The sequence below is a fragment of the Grampus griseus genome, assembly GCF_964374135.1.
Source record: "Grampus griseus genome assembly, chromosome: 17".
Lineage (NCBI taxonomy): Eukaryota > Metazoa > Chordata > Mammalia > Artiodactyla > Delphinidae > Grampus > Grampus griseus.
In genome coordinates, this window is record NC_139011.1 from 34,242,817 (window position 1) to 34,269,642 (window position 26,826).

At 37.7% G+C, this 26,826-nt stretch overlaps 1 protein-coding gene across 3 annotated transcripts in view; it reads left to right on the forward strand.

The window, feature by feature from the left end:
• The window catches only part of UBR5 (ubiquitin protein ligase E3 component n-recognin 5), a 143,633-nt gene that overhangs the window by 20,027 nt on the left and 96,780 nt on the right, over positions 1–26,826 (forward strand). For all 3 annotated transcript variants that reach the window (XM_082674635.1, XM_082674636.1, XM_082674637.1), the window contains exons 2-5: positions 18,546–18,590; positions 18,965–19,046; positions 19,518–19,594; positions 20,325–20,444. In XM_082674635.1, coding sequence (XP_082530761.1) covers positions 18,546–18,590; positions 18,965–19,046; positions 19,518–19,594; positions 20,325–20,444 — 324 coding nt within the window. The remainder of the gene's footprint in view (positions 1–18,545; positions 18,591–18,964; positions 19,047–19,517; positions 19,595–20,324; positions 20,445–26,826) is intronic.

The window sequence follows — 26,826 nt, forward strand, 5'->3', positions numbered from 1 at the left end:
TGTTTTGCAGTTTTTATTAAATGGAATATGTGATGAAATTGCAGCATCTTTTGTGTGAATGTGAAAAAGACCCTGTATTTATTTTGTACATGCAATACCTTTTGTTGTTTTGTCTGTTTCTAGTCAAAAGATGCTTTGTTGTCATTATAAAATGAAGATTGGGATTGGACAGTTTCTGAGGGCCTTCCTAGGACTAATACTCAAAGCAAGGAAGAGAGTGGATTTCTAGATGGTAAGAGGGATTTCTAGATGGTAAGAAGAATTTCTAGACGGTAAAGATGGTAGGAAGTGTCAGTGAAGTGTCAGTTTAAGTTGAATCATATTTTAGACTTTCTGCAAGCCAAGACAAAAAGCAATGGCTGAAAAATTAACTGCTTATCATGTTATATCAGAGAGAAACTTTTTCTTAATCATGCTCTGAGATACATTTTTAGTGAATCTTTTTTATATTTAGGGCTACTAAGAAAGCCCAACGGACGGTGAGTTTTATAGTCAACACCGAAGTTTTCTTTATGTGACCGTACGGAGCACTGATAAAAGCTGAAGTCCTTGTTTTGTGGAGACCCCTCTATGGGAATTGAGGAGTGTAACTTTCTGGATTAGGATTATATAATGTTTAGAGGCTGATCTGGAAAATTACGCGGTTTGCTCATTTTAAACATTTTTAGCATTGTTACTCCTTACTATATATGAAGCACGACGTTTTCCAAACATCATCTCATTTAGCAGCCTGGCAGCACTGTTGCAGAGGCAATTTGAGGTGAAGGCAATTGAGCGTGGCTCCCAGGCTGCACAGCTGTGGAGTGGTAGGTCTCTAAGCACGGGGTCCTTTGTTATTAAGGCCCGTTAACAGGGTCTGCTGCTGAGGCTCATGGGTTACTGTTACGTGAACTGAAGTTTTAAACATTTGTAGATAAAAACAAAATGTCGCAGTAAAGGACTGTGCTCCAGCCTTTAAAAGCAGTACATTAACTGTTGTGCCTACATGAATAAATTTTTTTTTTATTGCTTTAAAATTTGATCTGTTTGCAGAGGACAGGCCCATCATCATGTGTCTTTTCTTCCTCTTGCCTGGGGTTTGGTGGAGGAATGAGGACCGTAAAGTGACAGTCTCCATGCTCAGTTGAGTGTTGAAACTAGGACTGTTCATTTCTGAAGCCAGTATGCTGGTTCCTATTGATAAGCCTTTGTTGCAGTCTCCATCTGGACATGCTAGGGTGTGAGATCGTGGACTGGGGACCCATTAGAATCATTACCATAGTGACACTAAATTGTTTCCATCCTTTGTGTGTCGTTTGGCTGAGAAGGGTTGTGAACAGTTAGTCTCTTCTTTGTATGATATTCTAGTATCTTTAGTCAATCTGTGCAGTACCTGTAATGTACTAATACCCGGATGTGCAAAAAGTCATGGTTACATCCTTAAGGAGCTTACTGTGTAGTTAGGAAAGTAAAATAGAAATGTTGAAAAGTAGGATAGCAGTATAGAGATGAAGCAGTAAATGATTAATTGCTAAATTGAGTAGAATTGATGAGAAGTTCTGGAGGAAGTCAAAAGAGAAAGTGTCCACTGGGCCATAGTATCTTTATTACACTTTCTGTAGATATTTGATATATAACTGGGAAGGATAGAGGTAATTCTAAATGTAATTTGGAAAGGTTTAGATAACCAGGATTTTAATAGATGCTATGAATTCACATTATTTTTGCAGTACCCATGAGCTAAGAAGTACAGTTTTATCCATGAACTTCAGTTACGTCTAGTTGGTCTTATGTGTTAGTTATGAGGTCTGTTTCAGATGTCTCTCAGTGGTTTTTAATGGGGTATAACGGTAGATATTTGGAGTCACTCTTTGCTGTCTTCATCCAAAGTGGTACTGCCCACCCATAATAGCTCTGGTTCCCCAAATTCCTTTTTCACCAGTTCCTACTTAGCACTCAGCACCTCCTTTTCTTTCATTCAGTCAGAAATGGTAACGCCAGTAATAGCAGGAGCCACTAATGTTTTGTGCCAGGCTTTGTACTAAGCATATTGTATGCTACAGTACCCTGTTGGTTCAATGTGTAAGTAAACTTTGCCGTCACAGAAGTGAATTTATGGTCTAAATTATTTATTGGATGTGTTGAGGGACTCAATCCTTTCTTGGTATTTCAGATCAAAAATCTTGATTTAGTTTAAAGGTCAGGCTTTTAAGTTCTGATTGCTGTGGTTAGAGTTTTTCTGGCTTGTCTACGTTATAGACTATGGCCAAGCCAGTAACTTGAGACACTACTAAGAGAGCTTGAAGAAGGAGGGTCAAGGCCCTTTAGACTTGCTGGTTTCAGGGAGAGTGTGCAAGTAATTCCTTCACAAGCCCAATAGAGCTTACCTTAGTTTTTTAAAAGAAATTTTTCTCCGTAGGGGTTTTTTGTTTCCTTTTCTTTATTTGCTTTTGGTCTTTGCTCTGGTGCTTGCTCTTCTCCCTCATCCCAAGCTCTGTCTTTGTGGACATTCAGTAATCTTTAGAATATTTAAAGATGTTTAAAGTTGCACGTATACGTTTTAAACACAAGTGGTATGTTTACTTTTCTATCAGTTTTGTAGATGAAATGACAGTCACCGCTGTGAGGTCTGTTGGACAAGTGAGTCTACATACTTTCTGTATCCCAAAAGGCAGGAGAGTGGAAGTTTTTTTGTTTTTGTTTCTAACTTAGTTAACAGTTTTGGTGACGTTTTAAGGAATTTCGGATCTAGTTTTGATAGTTTTAAAAGTTCTTTTAAAAGCTTATCCCTTTTCTGTCTTTAGTGTGTCATTTTTTTTATTTAGTTGAAAGCAAATTTAGTTTTTGTCTTTATTGTTATTTGCTAGGTATAAAATTTCTGGTTGGGAATAATTTTTCTTCAAAATTTTGAAGGCATTACATGGTCACATAGCTTCCAGTATTTCTTTTAAGGAGTTCAGTGCCATTTTGACTCCTGATCCTTTTAACTTGACCTACCTTCCCCCCTCCACCTCCCCCCCACCCCCCCAAAGAAAAAGCGCTTTGAGAGTCTTTCCTCAGTCCATGGTGCTGAGAAATTTCATCTTGATGTGCCTTTATGTAGTAGGTCATTTTCTCATTCCTTGTATTTTGGGCCCCAAACACTTGGTAGGTACCTTTATTCTGGAAGCTCCTATCATTCCAGGAAATTTTGTTGGAATAGTTGGTCTGTTCCTCTTTGCCCGCCCTGTAGACTTTAGGTTTCAGTTTTCTCTTGTCTGCTAAGTCATTTGCCACTTGCTCTATATGTTTCCAGCTTACAAAAATTTTGTTGGCATCTCTTGCTTGAGTGCTCTAGCCTTCTCTCTTTTTCTTTGTCCTTGTAACTTTAAAATTCACTTGTCGTTTTAGGGGGGTTGTAGGAGGTGGTGAAGATGACTCATGTTTAACTAGAAGTCCTACACAAGAAAATTATTTCTGTTTATTCTGGATACACTGGTTCTCCATACCTGTTGTCTTAGTCTGCTTGGGTTGCTGTAACAAAATACCATAAACTGGTATTTTACTTTTCACAATTCTGGAGGCTGGAAGTCTGAGATTAGGGTGCCATAATGGTCGGTTTCTGGTGAAAGCCTGCTTCTTGGCTTGTAGATGACAGCCTTGCTGTTGTATTCTCTTGTCCTGTCTCTTCTCTTTTTTTATTTTTAAAATTTAATTTAACTTAATTTAATTTTTTACTGAAGTATGATTTACAATGTTGTGTTAGTTTTTGGTGTACAGCAAAGTGATTCAGTTACATACGTTATGTTCTTTTTCAAATCCTATTCCATTATGGTTTATTACAGGATATTGAATATAGTTGATCACAGGAAGGCGGTATATAGTTTATTTTTGCAGTTGTATTTTGCCTAGCAGACTGCTCTAGCACTATCGACTGTGTAGATGATATGTAAGAAAAATAATTTAAAATCTTAGAATCTTCTTGGCTTCTCGAGGTGTTCTGGAGAACTGTAGCTTTTTTAGTTGTGTAAGAGCCATTTTTTTTTGTTTACTAGATAAATATTTATAAATGTTTTCACCGGGATGATGCCACCTTTTTTTTTTTTTTTTTTTCTCAGTATGCGGGCCTCTCACTGCTGTGGCCTCTCCCGTTGCGGAGCACAGGCTCCGGACGCGCAGGCCCAGCGGTCATGGCTCACGGGCCCAGTCGCTCCGCGGCATGTGGGATCCTCCCGGACGGGGTCACGAACCTGCGTCCCCTGCATCGGCAGGTAGACTCTCAACCACTGCGCCACCAGGGAAGCCCGATGCCACCTTTTTTGAGATGATGAGTCTCAACACCCTTCAAGGCCCATTTCAAAATCCTGACTCCCCTGAAGCCCTGGCCCTCACTGACTCTTCCAGTGCAAAATGAATTCTGCCTTCTCTTAGTAATTTTTGGTTATGGCACTCATCTTGGCAGCTAGTTTAGTGTTTTATTTTTTGTTTTCCTGTGTATATCCTTTTTTTTTTTTTTTTGGCGGTACGCGGGCCTCTCACCATTGCGGCCTCTCCCGTTGCGGAGCACAGGCTCTGGACGCGCAGGCTCAGCGGCCATGGCTCACGGGCCCAGCCGCTCCGCGGCATGTGGGATCTTCCCGGACCGGGGCACGAACCTGTGTCCCCTGCATCGGCAGGCGGACTCTCAACCACTGCGCCACCAGGGAAGCCCTATCCTTTGTTTTTACAAGTAGATTGTACACTACTTGAGATGTGTGCATTGTATCAGCTCTTCTTTCTTCCTCAGGCTTCCTAAGGGGTAGATGGCACAATTTTCTGTAGCTGTGGCTCATGATTAAGGGCAGCATTCCCAAGTATGTAGAAACCCCCTCAGGTGGTGCCACCATTCGTCTCCCCTCCCTCCCCAGTGTATTTTATAGTGCAGTTTATTTCCTGTAATACTTAACTCTGGGCATTCAGGAAGTATTTGTTGATTGAATTGGACCCATGGCAAGTGTGATATGATAAGAATAGAGGCCTGGAGAGGTTTTGTCTCCCTCTCTCTCTCTCTGTCACCTCTTAATTGAATAATTACAGGTAAATCAACCTCTTGTAGTTTTTTGTTTTCTCATGGAAAACAAAGAGACTGTTATATCAAGGACTTGATATTAAATGAAAAAACTGTATGATTGTTTTTCTGAGATCAAATAAAAGTTAAGAAATATCAAACTAAGTACTGTGTTGGTGCCAGTTTCTAAGAAAGTTTTCACAGTCTGTGGGTTAGGGAGAAAATTTTTTTATTTAGATTTGTCTTTTCTACTTTATAAATTTGAAATTTATCTTTTAATGAAATATTGGTAGTTCTAGTTTGTTGCTTTTTCTAAATCGAGGCAAGATGAAAAGTTGGCAACCTTATGTTTATTCTTATAATTTGAAGGAAATTTTATTTATCTGTTAAGTCTAGGAGTCAGAATGTGCTTTATGCCTTAAAACCTGTGACACCCCAGTTGGGGGACAGGTTTCTATATATTTATTTGTTAGACTAAGCTTGTTAATGTTCCTTTTCAAAGTTTCTATCTTTACTGATACTTTGTCTGCTTGAACTATCAGTTTCTGATAGAAGTGTATTAAATTTCTCATTGGAGTTGACATTTTCTCAAAGGGTCAGTTTTTACTAGATATATTTTTGAGGTTATGGTATTAGGAACATTCAAGTTCTTGCATGTTAAATGTTCTTGGTGGATTATTCCTTTTAATGTTATGTGGTGTCTCTCTTATCCCTATTAATACTTCCTTTTCCTTCACTCTGTTAATATTTGACTTTTAATATGTGCGATGAACCATTTGAATAAGTAGATTTATTTCTACTGTCTGAATTTCATATTTTCTGAATCTTTTATTTTGCTGCTTTTTTTCCCTTCTGTTAAGATTCCTAGTTTTCTGCATTTCCTTCCTTTTTTCCTCCTCTTTTGATTGGAAACCATAGATTGTATTTCTGTTCTTTTAGTGGTTACTATTAAGCTTTTCAGCCACAGTGTTCTAACAAAACCATGAGCCCAACTCCAACTTACAGGATGAACCCAGTCTTCCACTAGGGAGCACTTTGCGCATCATTTCCCTTCTGTGGAGATGTTTATCTTTCATTTGATCTCAGCTTTGTCTTTTGGATTTCTCTTTTACGGTCATCTTTCATGGCTGTATATATAGAGTGGAAGAGGTTTTCCAGAGTAAGCACAGTATACCAACTCTACTCCAGCCATTCTTCCATCCTGCTGATTTGCATACCTGCACGTAATACACAGTCAGTATTTGTTAATTGATACATATCTTATGTCAATGCATCTTGTTCCTTCTGTTTGTTTTAGTTTTACTCACTTTACTTTTTTCAGCTTTAGATGGAAAGGAAAGTGGAGGGAACAGTCCCACCCAAACCTATGGAAGACCTTTCCACTAACTACCCACATCGAACTTGACAGAGTGCTCAGTGCTAAGAGAAGAAAGGAGGTGTAGAGAAGTTAGTCGGGGACAAAGCAACTTTAGAGTCCTACTGTGAATTGATAATATTTATTGATAGTAATCTCATTGTAGACTGGTTCCATTTTGTTAGGTTTGTTAACTGTTTTGCTCTGTAAACACTACAGATGCCAATTTTTTTTTTGAGGGAACCAGGAGAGCTACACTGTACGTAGCTATGTTGTAGCTATGATGATGGTAGCTGAGTTTTGCAAACATTGCTGTTCTGACCTAATGTTTGCTAGGACAATCTGAGATGGTGGTGATTACAGGAGTGCCGCTCTACTATCTTCCTTTTTCAGGAGGTTGAAGTTAGTTATGAAGAGAGGATTAAACCAATAAACTTGTTAGAGCCTGATGCTGAAATATTGAGAATATTGTATCTATGACTAGGAAGTGATTTTCAGGTTAAAAAAAACCCCCAAACCACCCCGAACCAGGGGAAAATACCAGCAGCCTGGGGATGATAATTAGGGATTGGCAGATAGATGGGCTAATGTCCTTTATATTCATTCCCAGGCTTAGCTCTCTAACATCATTATCCACACGCTACCTAAAAGCACCACGTTTTTTGTGTGTGTGTTTGGTTTTTGTTTAAGTGGTTGGCCGATACAGAGTGGGGATTGAGATGGGATGAGAGCCCTCTTTATCAGTAATGTCAATCTGTAAATCAGAGACTGCCTGTTGAATCTACTTCTATTGGGTTGAGTACTTACTGTAAGGTGAAGAATTGGAAACATTTACTGGTGGATCCCATTTATTGGTAGTGGGGGAAGCCAACCCTTTGCTATGGTTGCTGTGTTGCCAGAGGGGAGACATTTGTGTTTTTTTGTGTGCCATAATGATAAAAACAAAAGGGATCTGGTAAGCCCTTAAATTTGACTGTGGTGGTTTGTAGGTTTGACCTTTTTTTGATGACTTCGATTTGGATCTCTGAATTAGAGACCCAGTGTTAAGAACCCCAGTAGGTGCAGATTTCAGAGAAGCCATTTATTTGATACAGCTTTCAGACCCGCTCTGGGTACACTGATGATCATGCGCCAGGTAATAAGCAAGGTTGTTGGACAATTTGATTGTAAAGCCCACTTGGTTAGTCTGGCTTTGTGGGAATAAAGATGCCCAGGAAGGTCTGCTTATACTGTAGAAGGGAAATATTGAAATCTATTGCTGTCTCCTAAATGTAGATGATTTTGAATCATAGTTAAAGATCTTTAATTTTTCTACTTAAAGGAATAAAAATGCTGTTGCCATGTTATTTGGATTAAAAAAATTGCTATAGATATATGTTAACAATATAATTTTAGGCACAGTAAGATTGTTTGTTTATACGGTTTATCTTTTTAATCCCAGTAAGAAAATAGGGAAATCAGTTTTGTTTAGTTAAAGAAAAAAGAGAGGAAAGGTAGTTTGTCACTACTGGGCTCTACCTTTTGGAGGGGGAGGGCTTCTCTGTGCTAGGTCCCCTCCACGGTTTGGGGCTATTACTTCTGGGAGCTTAGATTTCAGATCAGTGTCCTCTGGTTCCCTAAGACCTTACTAGAAAGAATGGCCTGTTTGTGTTCCATGTTTAGTGTTTCCCAAACAGTGTTCACTTCAGTTTGAAAAACACAGGATTAAGCGTAAACATGTTTCTTTATTTTAGGACTTATCAGAATCTAATAGAGGTATTTGGATTGTGAATTTCTAAGAGGGGGCTATCCTAAGCAACATTTCCAGAACTTGAAATAGTAGGGTTTTTAATATCTCCCTAAATGGACTATTAATCTTGTGACTGTTTTAAGCAGTCCTTGCATGTATTCGTGGTATTTTAGAGTAGTGATTTCCAAACTTAGTTGATCATCACTTTGGGTTGCTTAGAAATTTTTTTTTTTTAATTTTGAGTTGATAATATGTGATTTAAATTCAAAAAGTGTACATTGGCACTCAGTGAAAAGCTTCCCTCCCTGCTCTGTTTCCTAGCTGCCTACTTCCTTTCGTCATAGGTGACTAAATGTTATTCCTTCCAGAGACGTTTTATGAATGTGCCATAATTTATTTAGCCAGAATATAAATTACTGAGTCTTGTATTTGGAGATTTCTGATTTAGTAGGTTTGGGTGGGGTCTGGTAATACGTCTTTTAAAATATTCCTTAGGCAGTGGATGATTAGCCAGGTTTAGACACTGTTATTTCAGATGGTACACATTACTTTCGCATGTGACATATTATCCAATTCTTAAAACAACTCTGTGAAGCAGATATGGTAAGCATCATTTTTGGCAGAGGTGGAAACATGAGAGCAGGAGATGTTAAATGACCTATTCAAGGTCACGCTCCGTTTTAATGGTGGAGCTGAGACTCAAAACCCAGGGTTCTTTTGGGTATCTAGGTAGAACTTGGTTGGCACTAACTTTGCCTTTTCATGGCTACAATGCTGATGATGATTGGCTAAACAACCGAAAAAAAAAAAAAAAAAGAAACCCCAAACAAATAAAAAATTAATTATGGGTATTTATATCCAATTCTTCCTATTTTGGCACAGCATTAAATGTTGGAATATTTTATTGCATTACTTGCCAGTAGATGTCCAGTAATTAGACTTTCTCTAGTTTGCACTTTAAGGTGCTTAGCCAGTTAGACTCATGTTATCAGTTTCAGGCACTTATACAGGCGAGTTGCACACAGACTTTTATCTGTACTTTTGCTTCCTGATGAGCTTGCTTTCTCTCTTCCCTTTGCTTCCAGCTTCCTTTTGGCCCCTTCAGTACATTTCCTTAACGCAACCCAGATTAAGCCACGGAGGAGGGGGAGGAGGGAGGGATGGGGGGAGGAACAAGACTGTCCTCTAAGTGGCGGGACTGGGAGAGTATCCCCAGCTGTGAAGTACCGAGTGATTTCCTAGTCTGTCTGGTAAACTCTTTCTGGGGATGATTCTCAAACAAAGTTAAAAAAAGTTAAAGTAAAAAACTCTTCTTAATATTGTAGGACCGTTTGATTTGGGGTAGAACCTCCGTGGGGTTATTTTGTAGGACAATATTCCTTTGGTGTGTTTTAAAAAACCTAGTCTCATAATATTGGCCTCATAGCAGAACAGCTAAAAATCTTTAGAATGACTATGAAAAGAATAAAAAAGCTGCAAATCCACTATTTTGAAGCAGTGTAGGACTTAGAGCAGGGACATGAATGCCCATTCATTTGTTCAGCCACCCATCCATCAGCTGTCAGGTGCTGGGGATTTAGAAATTAGTAAAACCCGGTTCTTGCCTTCATAGAGTTTGTCAAGCCGTGAAAGAGACAAATATTTCATCAAACAAGTAGTTACAGCATAAGTACTGTGGAAGGAAGTATGCCCCAGGGGACTCAGAGAAATGCCTAGTTTAGCCTGGAGTCAAAGGTAAGTTAACGTTTCCAACAGGTTCTTTCAGCCTACCCTCCAGGGACTAGTAGCTATAGACGTGTAAAAGGCAGTGGGGTATAGTTTATTCTAGGCTGAAGGAATAGATGTGTACAAAAAAAATAAAATAAGGCGCTCCCTGGTGATCTGTATGGACTGGGTTCAGTCCCTTGTTTGGGGAACTAAGATCCAGCAAGCTGCGAGGCGTGCCCTCCCCCTCTCCCCTCCAAGAAAAGAGTACTTTGTGAGTATAATCTAGTGAAGGACTTGGGAGAGTATAGTGATATTTGGGGTATAGAGTGCCCAGGAAGAGTGAGGAGATGAGATTGGAGGTAGTAGGGGCAGGAAGAGAAGGAATCTCTCACTCTTGTGAAATAACAACCCATGCGCAAAATACACAGAGTTAGAGTGCGTCTACGGATTTCTGGTTCCAAGAATTCCCAGACTTAGCTGTCATTCTCTGGTTCCTCGGGTTCCTACAAGATCTCCAGATTCAAATTGGGCCCTATTTAGTTTGGCAACCGGTTCAAGCTAGAACTTGGCAGATTTGAAGCAGCAATATATAGAGCAAGCTATCCAAAGATGAAAAATATAGTTCAGTAATAATGCTAATGGCTGCCATTTATTGAATGTTTAAGTGCTTGGCTCTTTCCAAGGTACATTACAAAATTACCTTTAATCCTTATAGCAGTCCTACCAGACAAGTGGTTTTATCTCCATTTAACAGACCAAGATACCTTCCAAGCTCTGGGAGGTTAAAGTAAGCTTGCCCAAGGTTACAGAGCCAATTAATGGAAGGGATGGAGTTGAACCCAGGTTTGTTAGTCCGACACCACAGCCCATTCTTTTTCCACTCCACCATGCTGCCTCTTGTTCCCAGGGCAGATGGAATGGCAGCTCAGGAATGTAAAATGACCGTTTCAGAGGCAGTAAAACTGCCGTTTCATCTTCGATGTTAAAAGGGCAACAAGAAGCCATCCCAGTATCTGTCATTTAAAGAAGCTTTCCTGAATTTAATGGCATCAAGATCCTTGGTCAGGAACCTAACCTCCTAATTGTCTTGTTTTATGGAAAAATCAGATTTCATCACAGGTATTTTCAGTTTAGAGTTCTATCTCAAGGACTGAATACCTTGCCAAATGGTGGTATTTATATTACAAAGTGTGTCAGTTATCTCATGAGACCTTTGATTTGTATGTAGAGTTAAAATTGGGTTTGATGTTGCAGATATTCAGAATGTGGCTATGGCCTAAGGGTGAAGAAAAACCAAGACTTTTCTCTTGAAATTTTGGCTGGATGCTACACTTTTTGGACAGGAGCACTAAAGGAAGTCTTCTCACCCTGTTAGCACACAAGTTAACCAAGTTTGAGTCTTGTACATACGTATGATCTTACTGTTAAGCAGTTGAAATTAGATGAGACAGAAATACTTAGGAAATTATCAAGAAGAATTAATGTATAAAGGCCATATCTTTTATCTTTTCCTACCGAATTTCTTGTCCATTTGGCATGTGTATTTTCCTTTTCCTGTTTTGAATGGAGCTGAAAATAACACAGTTGGTTTTGCTTTAAAGGAAAATGACTCATTTTCTTGTGTTCAGCATTTAGTTTCTCAGAGATGTGTTTATCTTTCAAATGGCACAGTAGTTTGGGATTTTGGTCTCTTTTTCATTTTATTATGAAAGATGTTATTTATGGCACTATATAGGAATTTCTAACCAGAATATTTTCTGTGTTAAGGGAAGAAATTATTTGTAAGTATAATGTCTTTTTTCTATGATAGTTGCAGAGTGTTTCTATAACATGAATTTTCTCATCTTAGTTTTATAGAAATCTTTGAGCAGTTTCAACTGAAAACCATTCTAGGAGGAAGAATTAAAAGAATTTCCCATTTAAAATTTGTATCATTTTCTCAGTTTACAGTATTTATTTAGAAACTTCTGTTTTTTGGTCTTGAATGTATCTTGAAGCTGAATGTCCTGTATTATTTATTTAGGGTAAAAGGAACACATTTTATAAACTGGTATTTGTTCTCTCCATAGCACAAAGTATGTATAAGTCCTACCTATAACTGGTTATTCAGGAAGCTGACAGATGGGTTTTTTCCTCTACAAAAGCCATCATTGTGTGACTTGGGGTCTTTTAAAAGTAAAGTCAGATGTTTGCTACCTGGCACCATTTTTTCTTGGGTGGGCAAAAAAGTGAGAAATTGTCAAGTCAAATTTAAAGAAATAAAATGTGGTTAAGACTTATGTCTAAGCAAAGATATATTAGGGATGAACTTACAAGCTGGGATTTGCATTATAAAACTGAACAGATTACTCTTCACCAAGGAAATGTCCTTTTTTAGAGTGTGGGAGGAATAATCTTCTCTATCAGTGGTCTCAAACTCAAATGCCTACAGGTGCTGGGCAGGTAAGGGCACCTCTAGTCACCACTAGGCAATATAAGCTTGGTTGCTGGATCTCATTTTTCAAGAGAAGCTAGAAATCTGAAAATCTGTCTGAAATTTTCCAGTTTTACATGTTGGCCAAGAATCTTTAACAGTCTTTAAACAATTTAAAATGCCATGTGATTCAGTATCACGTGTACATCTGTAGGGCGGCAGTTTGTGACTTCTCCTTAAGGCTCCCCCCTCACCCCTTTTAGTAATTGACTATAGCTTTTGCATATAAATCTTAAAGAGGTTCTTTCTGATCCTTGCCTCTACTGCCTCCCCCTCCCCTATTGAGATGATAAACATTTAGTTCCTCATGGGTACTAATACTATCAGGAGGGCAGGATTAAATTTTTCATATGCTTTATGCTATGTTATGCTACATTGCTGTACCATTTTACATCTAAAGAGAATCATGCATGGGGGTAAATTTATTCAGAGTGCAAGACAGACCAGGGGGTTTTAGTATTAACAGTATTAAGAGTTCATTAATAGGGTTTCAGATTCTCCATTCTAACCAACCTTTTAGAAACCATCACTTGTTGAGTTTTGGTGTAGTGATTTTTTTCTTCTCTGTGTGTGTTGTCTAAACAACTATATTGTTTCTCTCATTAGCCACCCTCCCCCCATCCCCGATTCCTGAGAAATCCTGAAGTTGGGAACCCATGATCAGGGTTAAATTCACTTAGAAGCAGTACAAAATGGATTTTTAAAAATGTATCTGAAAATTGAATGTCTTGAAGTTAAATTTCAGACCTACAATGAGAGTCTTTCATAATCACACAGATGAAGGGAATCACCCCTAATCTGCTGGTGCTTCTTGTTTCGGCCAAGGCAACCCTAATCCCTCCAGGCTCTTCCCAGCCATCCTCAGACCCATGGGTCAAGGTAGCTGCTAATATTTTACGTCACAACGCAGAGTGGGTAGGTGGGCTGAAAGCCTTTATCTCGTCCACACATAAACAAATCCACAGTGCAGCATGAGGAGGAGACTCAGTTGACTTTCTTCCATTTTACACCCAAGACGCCCGCAAGGGCCTCTCCTTTGAGCATATCTTAGGTGGCTTGCTCCAGGATTGTGTGAAAAGGGATTTGGGGTTGGGATGCCCACTGTAGTGGATTGAATAAGCTAGGTCCAGGCTTTCAGTTTGCTGGTGGGGGTGGGAATGTGCCTGGCACAAGTAAATGACCATCTCAAAATGCCCTCTACAGCTGTGCCCAAAGTACATCCTTTTCTCACATTACAGTGGCTGCCAGGCAGGACCATCATGTGATAGCTTGAATTTATTGTTATTGTTGATGATGTGGATAGTTGGCATGCTAGGAATGATTTCAGAGGGGCAGTATATATAGTGTGGTGCAGTAGTTTGTATAAAAGAACAGTGTTGTGGATGGACTTCCTATACTCAGGAAAGTGCATGAAGATATAGTGGAAAGACCATGTTCTGTGGTTGGAGGTGGGTTTGGCGCCTCTCTCTGCCATCTATCTAGTAACATAGTCTTTGCTCCAAGAGGGGGGAAAAAAGTGCCCTTTGATTGCTTCTTCAGTTTTAAGTTTTAAACTTTAGATAGTTTGCTCTTGGAGAAATGCCAGAAATATTCCTGCAGTATTTCTTCTTCTGCAAGAAGGTGGTCTGGGTACATTTGCATTTTGGCAATACCTGCCTTCTCTGACATGGATGACAAGAGGTGATCTTTAAGACGTTTTCTGCAGGAGTCTATGATTTAGTGTTGTAGGTAACCTTTCACTGACTGGCTGTTGTTTCTTTGTATGGATTATTAAGCCCTATACTCCAAAATGGATCTGTAAAAGTTTTATTCCATGGATGGTTATCTAGAGAGTAGAGTGAGTTCACTTTAAAGGTAGTTTGCTAATATGATTATTGGTGAGTGGTGAGTTATTAAACGTTTTCGCTGTGTTAACTAGTCTGCTTACAAGATTTATATGGGCGACTATCCTAAAAGAAATCTGTATATTCACACTTTTCTTGCTTGTTCTAAACTTCAATTTGAGGTGGAAGACCTAAGGAGTAGTTTTGTTGAGTTGAAGATCAGGAATCTTTTCTGCCTCTGAAATGTATTGTAACAAGTATAATTGTACATTTTTCACTGTTGGAACTGTTATCTAAAGAAGTGGAAGAGTGGGGAAATACTTGGTAAGTTTTATCTCTTCTTTGCTTAAAGTCTGAAGGTAGCTCAGATTGAAACACAAATGACCGTAGAATGTCAAGTAGACAGTAAAGGTCCTTTGTGAGGGAGAAGCTGTAGATTTATGTAGGAAGAAAATCAGAGCTACCAGAAAAGCACATGGAGGAGGTAGCATTTGAGCTGGGCCTGAAATAATAATAATGTTCCTGGAGGAAATATACTGGGGGCAGATTATGCCACTTTCTGCCATTAAAGTGAGTACTGATACACGTGAAACGTGGGTGGGTATGCCTGATCTTACAGTTCCAGGGATAGCAAAAGGATCATCTTGTAGAAGGTGGGCTGTCAGGAATATCCTTATGTCCTGGAGAATTGGAGCCTTTTAGGAATCCAGATGTACCTAAACTTTTTACCTTTAGAAATTTAGCTGGGAATTTAACAGGTTTCATTTTAGGGGTGTGTGTGTCTGAACAGATGGCAGGGGATTTAGGATTAGGGCAGGGAATTGTAAAACCAAAGAACCTGTGTTAAGTGCTACTGTCAATTGAGGGTCATCAAAAGATGACTAATCTTTGAAATTATAAGGTTAAATTTGGGGGAAATGAGACTGAAATTGTAGGGAATTTCAAGGGCAGCTATGAGATACGTTACCCTCTAGCAAGTACTGTTATACTGATTTCTCTATTAACATCAATTTGCTGTTACCTTACCTTGGTGGTCAAAAAAAATTCCAGCCTCTCAATCTGTAAAATGTCTATAAATGTGAAGGAATGAAATAGGTTATTGAATCAGAATATAGAATAAATCTTTGGTGTAGGAGTACTAAGGATTGTCAGAAGCTCACTGCTTACCTATCCATTGTGTGTTATAGCCACCTCACAAAGGCTTTCCTGCCTGTCTCTGAAATGAGATTAAATGCTGAGTTAGGTTATTTTGTAATGTTATGCTGTGTTCTTAAAATTGTTTTCCTTCACAATCACATGTAAAGATTTATTCTGAAATGGAATTTGGTGAGCTGTAGGGTGGTTTAGATTTTACTTTAGAAACAGGGAAAACTTTTGTTAATATCGCTGTGAGAGGAAATATAGTTAATAACTTGAAGCATTGTAAGCTTTTGGAAGAAGATCCTTTAAATTAGATGAGTGCCTAATACTTTTGTAGAGACATTTAGTAACTCAGTAAATTTAAATGAATATGATCAGTGGCCTGCGGTTCTGGGATTTACATGTCTGCTGAAGACTCTATAATGTAAAGGGGAACAAAGTACTCCTTATTTTATAGTTAGTACCATTTTTTTCCCCCCTTTGCTTGAAGGTTTCTTTGTTACTGTTATCTGGGATCTGTGTAAACTAATGTGTATGGGGCCAATTTAGTCATGATAACTATCTTGAGATTTGGAAAAATGATACATTTTCTGTAAATTTTGCAGATTGAATTTAAGAAATTAAACAAATTTGATATTTGGGGAAATATTCTAAGTGTCCATGTAAAATTAATTTGTGTGTGAAAGTTTCAGATGGGTAAGATGAAATTGAATATGACAGTTAGTAAGTGCTATTTCCATATAAACATTACATAAATATCTTCCATTGATATATTTGCTTTTCATACATTCATAACAATTTCAGGACTGAAAAGAACCAGAGAGGACTATTAGTCTTTCTTCACGTAGATGAGACCGGAAACTTAGTGGGCTTAAATGAACCCAGTTGGTAGTAGATGAGCTGGGAGTAAACCCCAGATTTCTTGCTATCCATTGGGTATTATTTCCAGTACAAATGGGTGTACATTTCAGATGGAGTCCACCATGATTTTTTTCTTTTTTTTTTTTGCAGTACGCAGGCCTCTCCCCGCTGTGGCCTCTCCCGTTGCGGAGCACAGGCTCCGGACGCGCAGGCTCAGCGGCCATGGCTCACGGGCCTAGCCGCTCCGCGGCATGTGGGATCCTCCCGGACCGGGGCACGAACCCGTGTTCCCTGCATTGGCAGGCGGACTCTCAACCACTGTGCCACCAGGGAAGCCCCCACCATGATTTTTAATATTAGAAAATTTGATGTCAGTAAACATTTCTTCTGTCCCCTTCCTAACCTGAAATTTGCTTTTGAGTTCTTGACTTGTTATTTTCTAGCATCTTGATATCCTCAAACCTTACTTTAGTTTTATAGATATTATTTGCCTGGAATGATATTTGGAGCCATGAAAGCATCATTTAATTCTTAATCTCAGTTATTGTCCAGCTTTGAAAAAAGCTTTGACAAGTTTTGTGCCCCCCCCCCCCCCCCCCCGTATTCTTTGTGAAAACGCTAGAGACAGTGTTGGGCTAAGAAAAAAGGAATGGAAATGAATGGGTTTAGTTGTATGCTGGTGAACAAGTTATCTTTCGAAAGTGTCACTACTATGGCTTTTGGGAAATAAAACCTTTCTTAGTCTTTTCTCACAGTCTGGCTCTAGTCTGTAGTCTGGTGAGGAGTTTTATAAATTACTCATAGTCAGTGTGGGCTGAGGAGAATGAGAACTCCTGCCTCTGCTCCGGGTCTTCTCAGGGCTGTTGTTATTGCCCAGAATGGAGCCTCTCAGTTTGGAGCCTCCTAGTCTATTTTCTTCTCCCCATTTTCTAGTCAGCCTTCTCTCAGAGCTCATGAGTTCCACAGTGCATTATTCTTATGGTGTTTTATCTTGCCTTGAAACACAGATATGTGCCTTATAAATGAGCAAACTGGGATTTGGTCAAAAAGCTTGACTTTACAGGACTGAAGAAGACACATTTTTGTTAATGAAAGGCTAGAAAAATGAAAATGTATTTTATTGAGGGCCAAGTCACACATGATCTGATGTTATTCTTTGGAAGTGAGAATAAAATCACTAGTGAGTATTTACTTCTTGGTAGACAAATTAAATATGGCATCATTTGAAAGTTATTTTTGCTTAGAAATACGATTTAGTGTTGGACATTTGCTTATGCATATTTTAGTGTTTGAAAGATACTACTCATCGTTGAACAGTGGTTAGAACTTTACTGGATAAAGTAAAATTGAAGGACAACTGGCTCCTATTAGAATCTCTTTATCAAAATAATTAGATTATTTGGCCATATGTTATATGATTGGTGGTAGCTTTTAAATCCTAAACTGGCTTTAAGGCATGATTAATTTTGAGTATGTATACCACTTTCGTCTGTTAGGACGAATGATTGAAATTTGATTTCATGTATTTTTGTCACTCTCTAGAAAGCAAAACTTACGGAATTTCCTGTTGATTTACTGTTCTAATTTTTTTCCCTGTTGTTCCTAAAATGCTCAGTTTATTTTTAAGAGAATAATTTCTGGAAAAGTTTTCGAAGGCATTTGTTTTGGTAATTTAATAGAATTGAACTCTTAAAATCTCTACATTTGAATACATCTTTGTATTATAAAATGGCTTCCTTAGGTTGACAAAAGTGCCCAATTTAAATGAGTATTACAATATTTTATATTAATTCAAGACTGTTTCTTTGAGAGAAACAGCAAAATCATAATAGATAACATGAGTTAATATCTTTCTGTTACACAGCCCTTTGAGATTTTTCTAAGCATATTCAATACTCTTAAAAATGTGAGGTGTTATCCTTATTTTATAGATATGGGTTTTAATTTGTACAATTATGTGTCACAAGGTGATTCAAGAACTTTTGAGACTATTCTCACCTTAAGCCAATTTGGCTTTTGCATTGTTTCTGTCTCTTTATATTAAATTCTTAATATATATGTGCTTCCCAAATATTTTCATTTCATCATGTACGTGTACATTCAAGAGTCTCTTGGCATATGTAGTATGGTGTTTAAAAACTGGCTTTCCATTGGGCGTTGGTTCAAGTACCAGTTCTACTGCTGGTTTTCTAAATAAACTCTAGAAGCTTCAGTTTCCTCGTCTGTAAAATACTAAGATGATGATGACTGAAGTTGCAAATGAGGTGGTGAGGGAAGGCAACTGCAGGGTTGACTTGTGATCTTTTCTGGGACAGAAATCAAAGATAATGTAAAAAACATTCTTGCTTAGTAAAATTTTTGTATGCTACTGTTAGAGATCACCAAATCAGAACTGTTTTGCTTACAAAGGCTTTGTACATGTGGTTTATTCATGTTTTGTTTTGTTTTTAAAGGTTACGGGAAGTTTCAGAGAAACTGAACAAATATAATTTAAACAGGTAAGAGATTTAAGATATTTTACATTTCCTAAAAAGAATGATTTTGTTTTAATTAGGAAAAAGTACTCATATTTAGGCAGCAGCTATTAAGAAAATTTTAATCTAACTATCAAATTTTTATGGGTTGCATTCATTTGAATTATAGTTGGTATTCATACTGCTTTTTAAAAACTCTGCCATACCAAAGAGCTATAATGACTGTGTAGATATAATAATTTTTTCAATTATTCCTTTAAAATATGTAAATATTAGTTTTTTAAAACAGGCTTTACTAGCAATTTTTTTCTTTTGTTAATTGGATTTTCTAAAAAACCCTAGGATGCATTTGCCATTTAAAAAATAATTTTGTTTGCATACTTTTCTTTATTTCCCAGCCATCCCCCTTTGAATGTGTTGGAACAGGCTACCATTAAACAGTGTGTGGTGGGCCCAAATCATGCTGCCTTTCTTCTTGAGGTAAACCGTTTACTCTACGGTAGAGAAATGAAAATGGATGTTAAAATACAGCTGTGCATCATCATGTGTCTTCCTTTTCAACCGTGGAAAACAGCAGTTTCTTGCAGTAGTTCTTCCAGAGACCACCCAGTTCCGTTTCCTAATTGTATAAATCCTCTGGCCCAGAGAAGGCTTAAATGATTTACTAGAGGTTGAAACTAGTTAGTAAGAGAATGGAGAAGTTCCTGATATCTAGTCATTTCCTTACTCTGAATTCTGTTAGATGGAGATATTTTAAATTATTTTTACTGGTTTTATGATAATGTATACAAACCATACTTCCCCAGCTCAGGTGTGAGTGCCTTCTAGAAGGGAGCTTATTTGTTGCCTTCTGAATTGACAGTGATAGGTACATAATTTGTTTGTTGAATAAATTCAAGTTTTAATACACATTTTTACTTTGGAAGTTTCTTCTATTTTCTTTGCTTCTAGGATGGTAGAGTTTGCAGGATCGGTTTTTCAGTACAGCCAGACCGATTGGAATTGGGTAAACCTGACAATAATGATGGGTAAGACATTATGTCCTTTCCATTTAATAAATATTTAGCTCTTAAAGGTATTATATTACACCTGTGTTTTGATTTTTGGGAACCCTCAAATTAAAAAAAAAAAGCATTGTAGAAAAGGAGATGCTTAAAATAGAGTGAAATGGTTACTTTGTAGTTTGATTTTAATTTTTATGCAAGCAGTGATTTATAGCTAAAATATTTGCATTAAAAGTAGCAGAGGAGTCAGTGATCACTTAACAGAAATAGATTACCAGAAGAATGATGTGTATGTGGTAGGGCCCAAGACAGATCTGGCTCTTTGAGTGAACTGACTTTTCGGATCATGTTTTTTCCCTTTTAATATTCCCAAGTCAAGTAGCTCAATTTGAAAATGACGGAGTCTTTAAAATTTTGGCCTTTATAAGTGACGTCATATAAAAAAGGTTGCTAGATAATGTATGATGACTTTCAGTTGACTGCTTCTAAGGAAAATACGATTACTTTAAAAAATCTAAGGAACAATTCATTTGCAGTTAAACCGTGAAAACAGTTTCAAACAGGAACTGGATTGTTATGAGGCTAGAAATTGTTAGGTTTGCTCTTTGATCTGAAGTATCCATTCAGTAACAATAATCAGAGAATTGTTAGGCTGATATTGTACCACAGTAAGTCCCAGAGTAGGGAGGCCTGGCTTGTTCCTAGGGATTTTGGGACTGTTCTGTGATTTTTCTACCTTTTGTTTTTTTCCCAGGTCAAAGTTGAATAGCAATTCGGGGGCAGGGAGGACATCGAGGCCTGGTAGGACAAGCGACTCCCCGTGGTTTCTCTCAGGTTCCGAGACTCTGGGCAGGCTGGCAGGCAACACCCTGGGGTAAGTTGTGGTCAGAAGATGGCATCCGCGGGTCTGGGTTATTGCTCTGTGAGTGCTCATTTCAGAGTTATCCAGCGATGGAGTGAGGGAACTCCTGAACTCTGAGCAAGGGCTCCTGTCGCTCATGGTGAGCCACCATGATAAAAAAACCCACATAGGCTAATCACAGCTAACCTAGGTTTTTGTCCTTCTAAAAATGTATAATGACTGCATGCATTTATCGTGTCATTTATGTTATTTAAAAATTTTCAGTGATACTATCTTTGGTCTCATTTGTGACTAATTCTTGGGTAAAAAAAAATCTAACATTTCTTTCTAGTGTTCGAATACAGTAGTTCTTTCTGAATTAATTTAGTGAGGCTTGAAACGATTATGTAACTGAACTTTAAAGCCTTTAACGAAGTTTTTACTTTAAAAACATTATAGTGGTATACTTGACACATAACATTATATTTGTTTCAAGTGTACAACATAACGATTCAGTATTTGTATATATGTGTGACTCTTGAGCAATCTAGGGGTTAGGGGCACTGACCCTCTGCACAGTCAAAAACCCACTTGTAACTTTTGACTCCCTCAAAACTTAACTACTAATAGCCTCGGGTTGACTGGAAGCCTTACCATTAACGTAAACAGGTGATTAATACATATTTTGTATGTTATATGTATTATGTACTGTATTCTTATAATAAAGTAAGCTAGAGAAAACAAAATGTTATTAAGAAAATCCTGAAGAGAAAATATATTAACAGTACTGTACTTATTGATACCGTAAGTTTACATCATCTGTTTATAAGATGAATTGTCTGTCATTACCTATATGTCCTATATGATACAAAACTCTAGATGTTATATGTATTACTAACACTAGACATCAAAAAGGAAGAGATAATGTGAAAAATTCGTATTTATTTACAGGTATAGTGATTCATGAATTGATAGCAAAGCAGCAGCAGCATGATTACCTCATGGTAGCCTAACCTATACACTAATGAATGAATTGGTATAAAAACTTTATGGCATATAGTATCACATGATATATATAGTCATATTCATCATATAGTATTAGAAACATTGTTACACTAAAAAAAACCACGCTGGGCTTCCCTGGTGGCGCAGTGGTTGAGAGTCCGCCTGCCGATGCAGGGGACACGGGTTCGTGCCCTGGTCCGGGAAGATCCCACATGCCACGGAGCCGCTGGGCCTGTGAGCCATGGCCGCTGAGCCTGCACGTCCGGAGCCTGTGCTCCGCAACGGGAGAGGCCACAACAGTGAGAGGCCCGCGTACTGCAAAAAAAACAAAAAAACAAAAAAACCCCACGCTTACCTGTTATGATAGGCTGATATGCAGTTTCTCCAACCAAGAGAGAGAGAAGCATTATGTATGGTAATGTAATTCTATGAAAGCAAAGGGGTAAAACAGTAAGAAAACTAACACATTATTAATTTTATATTAAATATCACCTTATGCCTATGTAAGCATAAACTAGTGTCTATAAATATTTTATGCATTCATGACCTACCTTTGTCTTAATTTTTTTTGATATTTCCAGGCTACATGATTCATCTGTGAGCTTTTTCAAATCACTGCAAATCTCCAAAAATTTTTCCAATATATTTATTGAAACAAATTCACATATAAGTGGATCCACACAGTTCAGTCTGTGTTGTTCAAGGGTCAAATGTATTGTGAAATGATCCCCACAAGAAATTTAGTTAATATCCACCACCATATATAGTTACAAATTGTTTTTCTTGTGATGAGGACTTTTAAGATCTGCTCTCTTATCAACTTTCAAATCTGCAGTACAGTGTTGCTAACTATAGTCACCATGCTGTACATTATATCTCCATGACTTTATAACTGGAACTTTGCACCTTGTTTTTACTTTTAAAATTATTTGTAGAGTTCTTACTTTTTAAACTAGATACTCAACTCTTCTTCCATTTTATCTAAAGTTGATATGCTGTCAACTAAAGGAATCATATACAGATTCCAAGCCAGATGATTTTATTCATTTTATACCTTGATTTTTGAATAGCCAAATTTTCTGAAATTACTCATTTAATGGTTAGATAAATGCCAAATCAGTCAAGTCAGCATATTTGTTCAGAGGCTGATCAGAGAAATATAACTAGAAGCAAATTAAATTGTTTGAAAATATAATTAAGGAGAAGATGTTTTTTAAACATTTTATTTTGACTCTGAATTTCTAGGTAAAGTTACATTTAAAAATTGAGGTCCCAAGGTACTTATTTTCTCTTTTTTGTTTTTATTCCAAACTAAATTTAATTTGAGGTCAGAGGGAGGTCATTTAGTTGAGTGCATCCTTTAGCTCATTCTGTGCTAGAACTGTTCATAGGAAACATAGCTCTGGTTTTTATTAAAATGTTAGATATCTCCTTTTAATGGTTCTATGCACACACATAACATAACAGTGTATGATAAAGAATTCTGAAAATAATATATATAAACAAATGGAATTTTCATTTTATTTGATAAATCTGCAAAAAGTTTATATTTAAGAAAGAATAAATTATGTATGATACTATGTGAAACTTTACCTGTTTAGAGATTAAAATTTAGTTCTTTTTTTAGTTGAGGGGTTGTCAAATTACAGCCTACAGGCTAAATCCGGCGCCTCCTATTTTTACTGAGATACGGCCATGCTTGATGTTTTATTTACTGTCTGTGGTTGCTTTTGTGCTAAGATGGTAGAAATGAGTTGTCATGACTAAGACTGATGAGCCTACAAAGCCTAATAAATAAATGATTTACCATTCTGCTCTTTACAGGAAAAGTTTGCTGATCCCTTATTTAGTTTATAGATTTATGTAGTGGCATTTGTTCCTAATCCTGTATTCTTTATTTATTTTTAAATTTAACATTTCATTTTGAAATAATCTGACTTTAAAAAGTTGCAAAATGTCACCCAACTTCCCCAAATCTTAACATTTTACATAACCATAGTCCAGTTATCAAAACCAGGAAATTAACACTTATCAGTGCTTAATCTACAGAGTTTATAAAGATTTCACTGCCTGTCCCATGCGTACCATTTCTCTGCTCCAGGATTCAATCCAGGATCCCATATTGCATTTATTGTCATGCTTCTGTAGTTTCCTCCAGTCTGGGACAGTTTCTCAATCTTTATTTTTCTAGACCCTGATGAGTTTGAAAACTGACTGGTTATTTTGTGTAATGTTTGAATTTGTCTATTATTTCCTCACAATTAAACCCAGGTGATGCATTTTTTTAAAGTCTTTATTTTTTAAGAGCAGTTTTCAGGTTCACAGCAAAAATGAGAAGGTGGTTCAGGGGTTTTACATATGCTCCCTGTCCCCACACATGTACAGCCTCCCTTGTTATCAGTACCCCCGCCCCCCCACCCCGAGTGGTCCATTTGTTACAATTGATGAACCTACATTGACACATCATCACCCACAGTCCATAGTTTACATTAGAGTTCACTCTAGGTGTTGTATGTTCTGTGGGTTTGGATACGTTTATAATGACATGCATCTTCCATTACAGTATCATATCAAGTAGTTTCACTGTCCTAAAAATCCATTGATCTTTTTACCATCTTCTTAGTTTTGTCTTTTCCAGAATGTCATATAGTTGGATTCATACAGTATGTAGCCTTTCCAGCTTGACTTACTTCACTTAGTACAATAGTATGCATTTAAGGTTCCTCCGTGTCTTTTCATGGCTTAATAACTCATTTCTTTTTAGTGCTGAATAATATTTCATTGTGTAGATGTACCACAGTTTATTTACACATTCACCTGCTGAAAGACATCTTGGTTGCTTCCAAGTTTTGGCATTATGAATAAAGCTGTGTCCTGGTTTTTGTGTGGATGTAAGTTATCAGCTCCTTTGGGTTAAATACCAAGGAACATGATTGCTGGATCATATGGTAACAATATGTTTAGTTTTGTAAGAAACTGCTGAACTGTTTTCTAAAGTGGCTGTACCGTTTTGCATTCCCACCAGAAATGAGTGAGAGTTGTTGTTGCCCCATATCCTTACCACCCTTTGGTGGTGTCATTGTTCTGGATTTTGGTCATTCTAATAGGTGTGTAGTGGTATCTTGTTTTTTAAATTTGCATTTGCCTGATGACATATGATGTGAAGTATCTTTTTATATGCTTATTTACCAGCTGTTGATCTTTTCTGGTGAGGTGTCTTTTAAGGTCTTTGGCCCATTTTTCCATCAGGTTGTTTGTATATTTTGGATAAGCCTTCTTTATCAGATGTGTCTCCCGCAGATATTTTCTCCCAGTCTGTGGCTTTTCTTTTCATTATCTTGACAGTGTCTTTTACAGAGCCAAAGTTTTTCATTTTAATGAAGTCCAGCTTATCAGTTATTTCTTTCATTGTGCCTTTGGTATCATATCTAAAAAGTCATTGCCAAACCCAAGGTCGTCCAGATTTTCTTCTGTTATCTTCTAGGAGTTTCATAGTTTTGCATTTTACATTTAGGTCGGTGATCAGTTTTCAGTTAATTTTTGTGAAGGTCTGTGTCTTTTTTCCATGTGGATGTCCAGTTGTTCCAGCACCATTTGTTGAATCAGCCATCTTTGCTTCTTTGTATTGCCTTTGCTTCTTTGTCAAAGATCAGTTGACTCTATGGGGGTCTATTTCTGGACTCTTTTTACTATTCCGCTGATCTATTTGTCCATTTTTTTTTCTCCAATAGCACGCTGTCTTGATTACTGTCGCTTTACAGTAAGTCTTTTTTTTTTTTTTTTTTTTTTTTTTTTTTGTGGTATGCGGGCCTCTCACTGTTGTGGCCTCTCCCGCCGCAGAGCACAGGCTCCGGACGCGCAGGCTCAGCGGCCATGGCTCACGGGCCCAGCCGCTCTGCGGCATGTGGGATCTTCCCGGACTGGGGCATGAACCCGTGTCTCCTGCATCGGCAGGCGGACTCTCAACCACTGCGCCACCAGGGAAGCCCTACAGTAAGTCTTGAAGTTGGGTAGTGTCAGTTAGTCAAAAGAACTTTGTTCTTCTTCAGTATTGTGTTGGCTATTCTAGGTCTTTTGCCTCTCCCTATAAATTTTAGAATCAGTTTGTTGATACCCACAAAAAAACTTGCTGGGATTTTGATTGGTATTGCAGGTGATGCATTTCTGGCAGGAATACCACAGAAGTGATGATGTGCCCTTCTCAGTGCATCGTATCAGGAGGCACATGGTACTGATATGTCTCATCACTGGTGGTGGTTATACCTCTGATCACTTAGTTAAGGTGGTGTTTGCCAGACTTCTCAACTGTAAAGTTACTGTTTTCCCCTTTGTAATTCGTATGTATTTTGTGGAGAGGTACTTCATGACTATGTAAATATCCTATTTTCCATCATACTTTTGCTGATTAATTTTACCATCCATTGGTGATTTTTTGCTTTAGTTGTTACTGTGGTGTTGGCCAAGTAGTGATTTTTTTGTTTTGTTTTTGGCCATGCTACGTGGCTTGTGGGATCTCAGTTCCCTGACCAGGGATTGAACCCAGGCCATGGCAGTGAAAGCACCGAATCCTAACTGCTGGACCACCAGGGAACTCCCCAAGTAGTGATTTTTAAAAACTTTTTTCATTATTTCTTTTGTACTCATTAACTGAAATTTGACTGTAAAGAAGAACTTTCCCTCCTTGCCCACTTATGTCTGTTTCTATTGAGTTATTTATATCATTATGGTCTCGTATATTTGTTTTATTTTATGGTTTATAATCCATTGCTGTTTATGTCGCTCAAATTGTCCTATTTAAATCCTCTTCTCTTTATAAATAAAACTTGGATACAGCCAATTATAATACACTGCATGACAGAATGACTGAGAGTAGTGGAATTTTATGACTTTGCTAATAACATATGTAACAAATATAATAATAAAGTAGTACATTTGAGCTTGAATAAAGCCTCAGTAGACCTACTCCAAAGAAGGTTGGGGCTAATTTTAAGACTTTAAAATGTGGAGAGAATCATTAAAATTTGAGTCCCCCTTACTCACCCTGGCTTGCACTCCTGTTTGACTCATGTATTTCTGTCTCCCTCCCCCTCCCCCTCCCCCCTACAGTGGACTCTGTGTAAGCTTTCTTTAGCATTGGGTTTCTGAATTGCACTTTTGAAAAATGTCACAGTGTCCCACTGGCTAAGCCATATGTTTACCTTTATTTGGTCTTGCAGATGTCCACAAAATGTAAGCACTTATTAAAGGCTGATTGTTTCTCTTGGCCTCTCTGAAATTTTTCTCAGTTTGTTGATAGTGAAATTGTGATCCGTTATTCTGTAAATTAAGAAACTTTAGAGTCAAAAATACTATCCTTCATAAAAAATTTTTTTTCTTGAGTTGTATAGTTTTTTCCCCCCATTTGTATTGA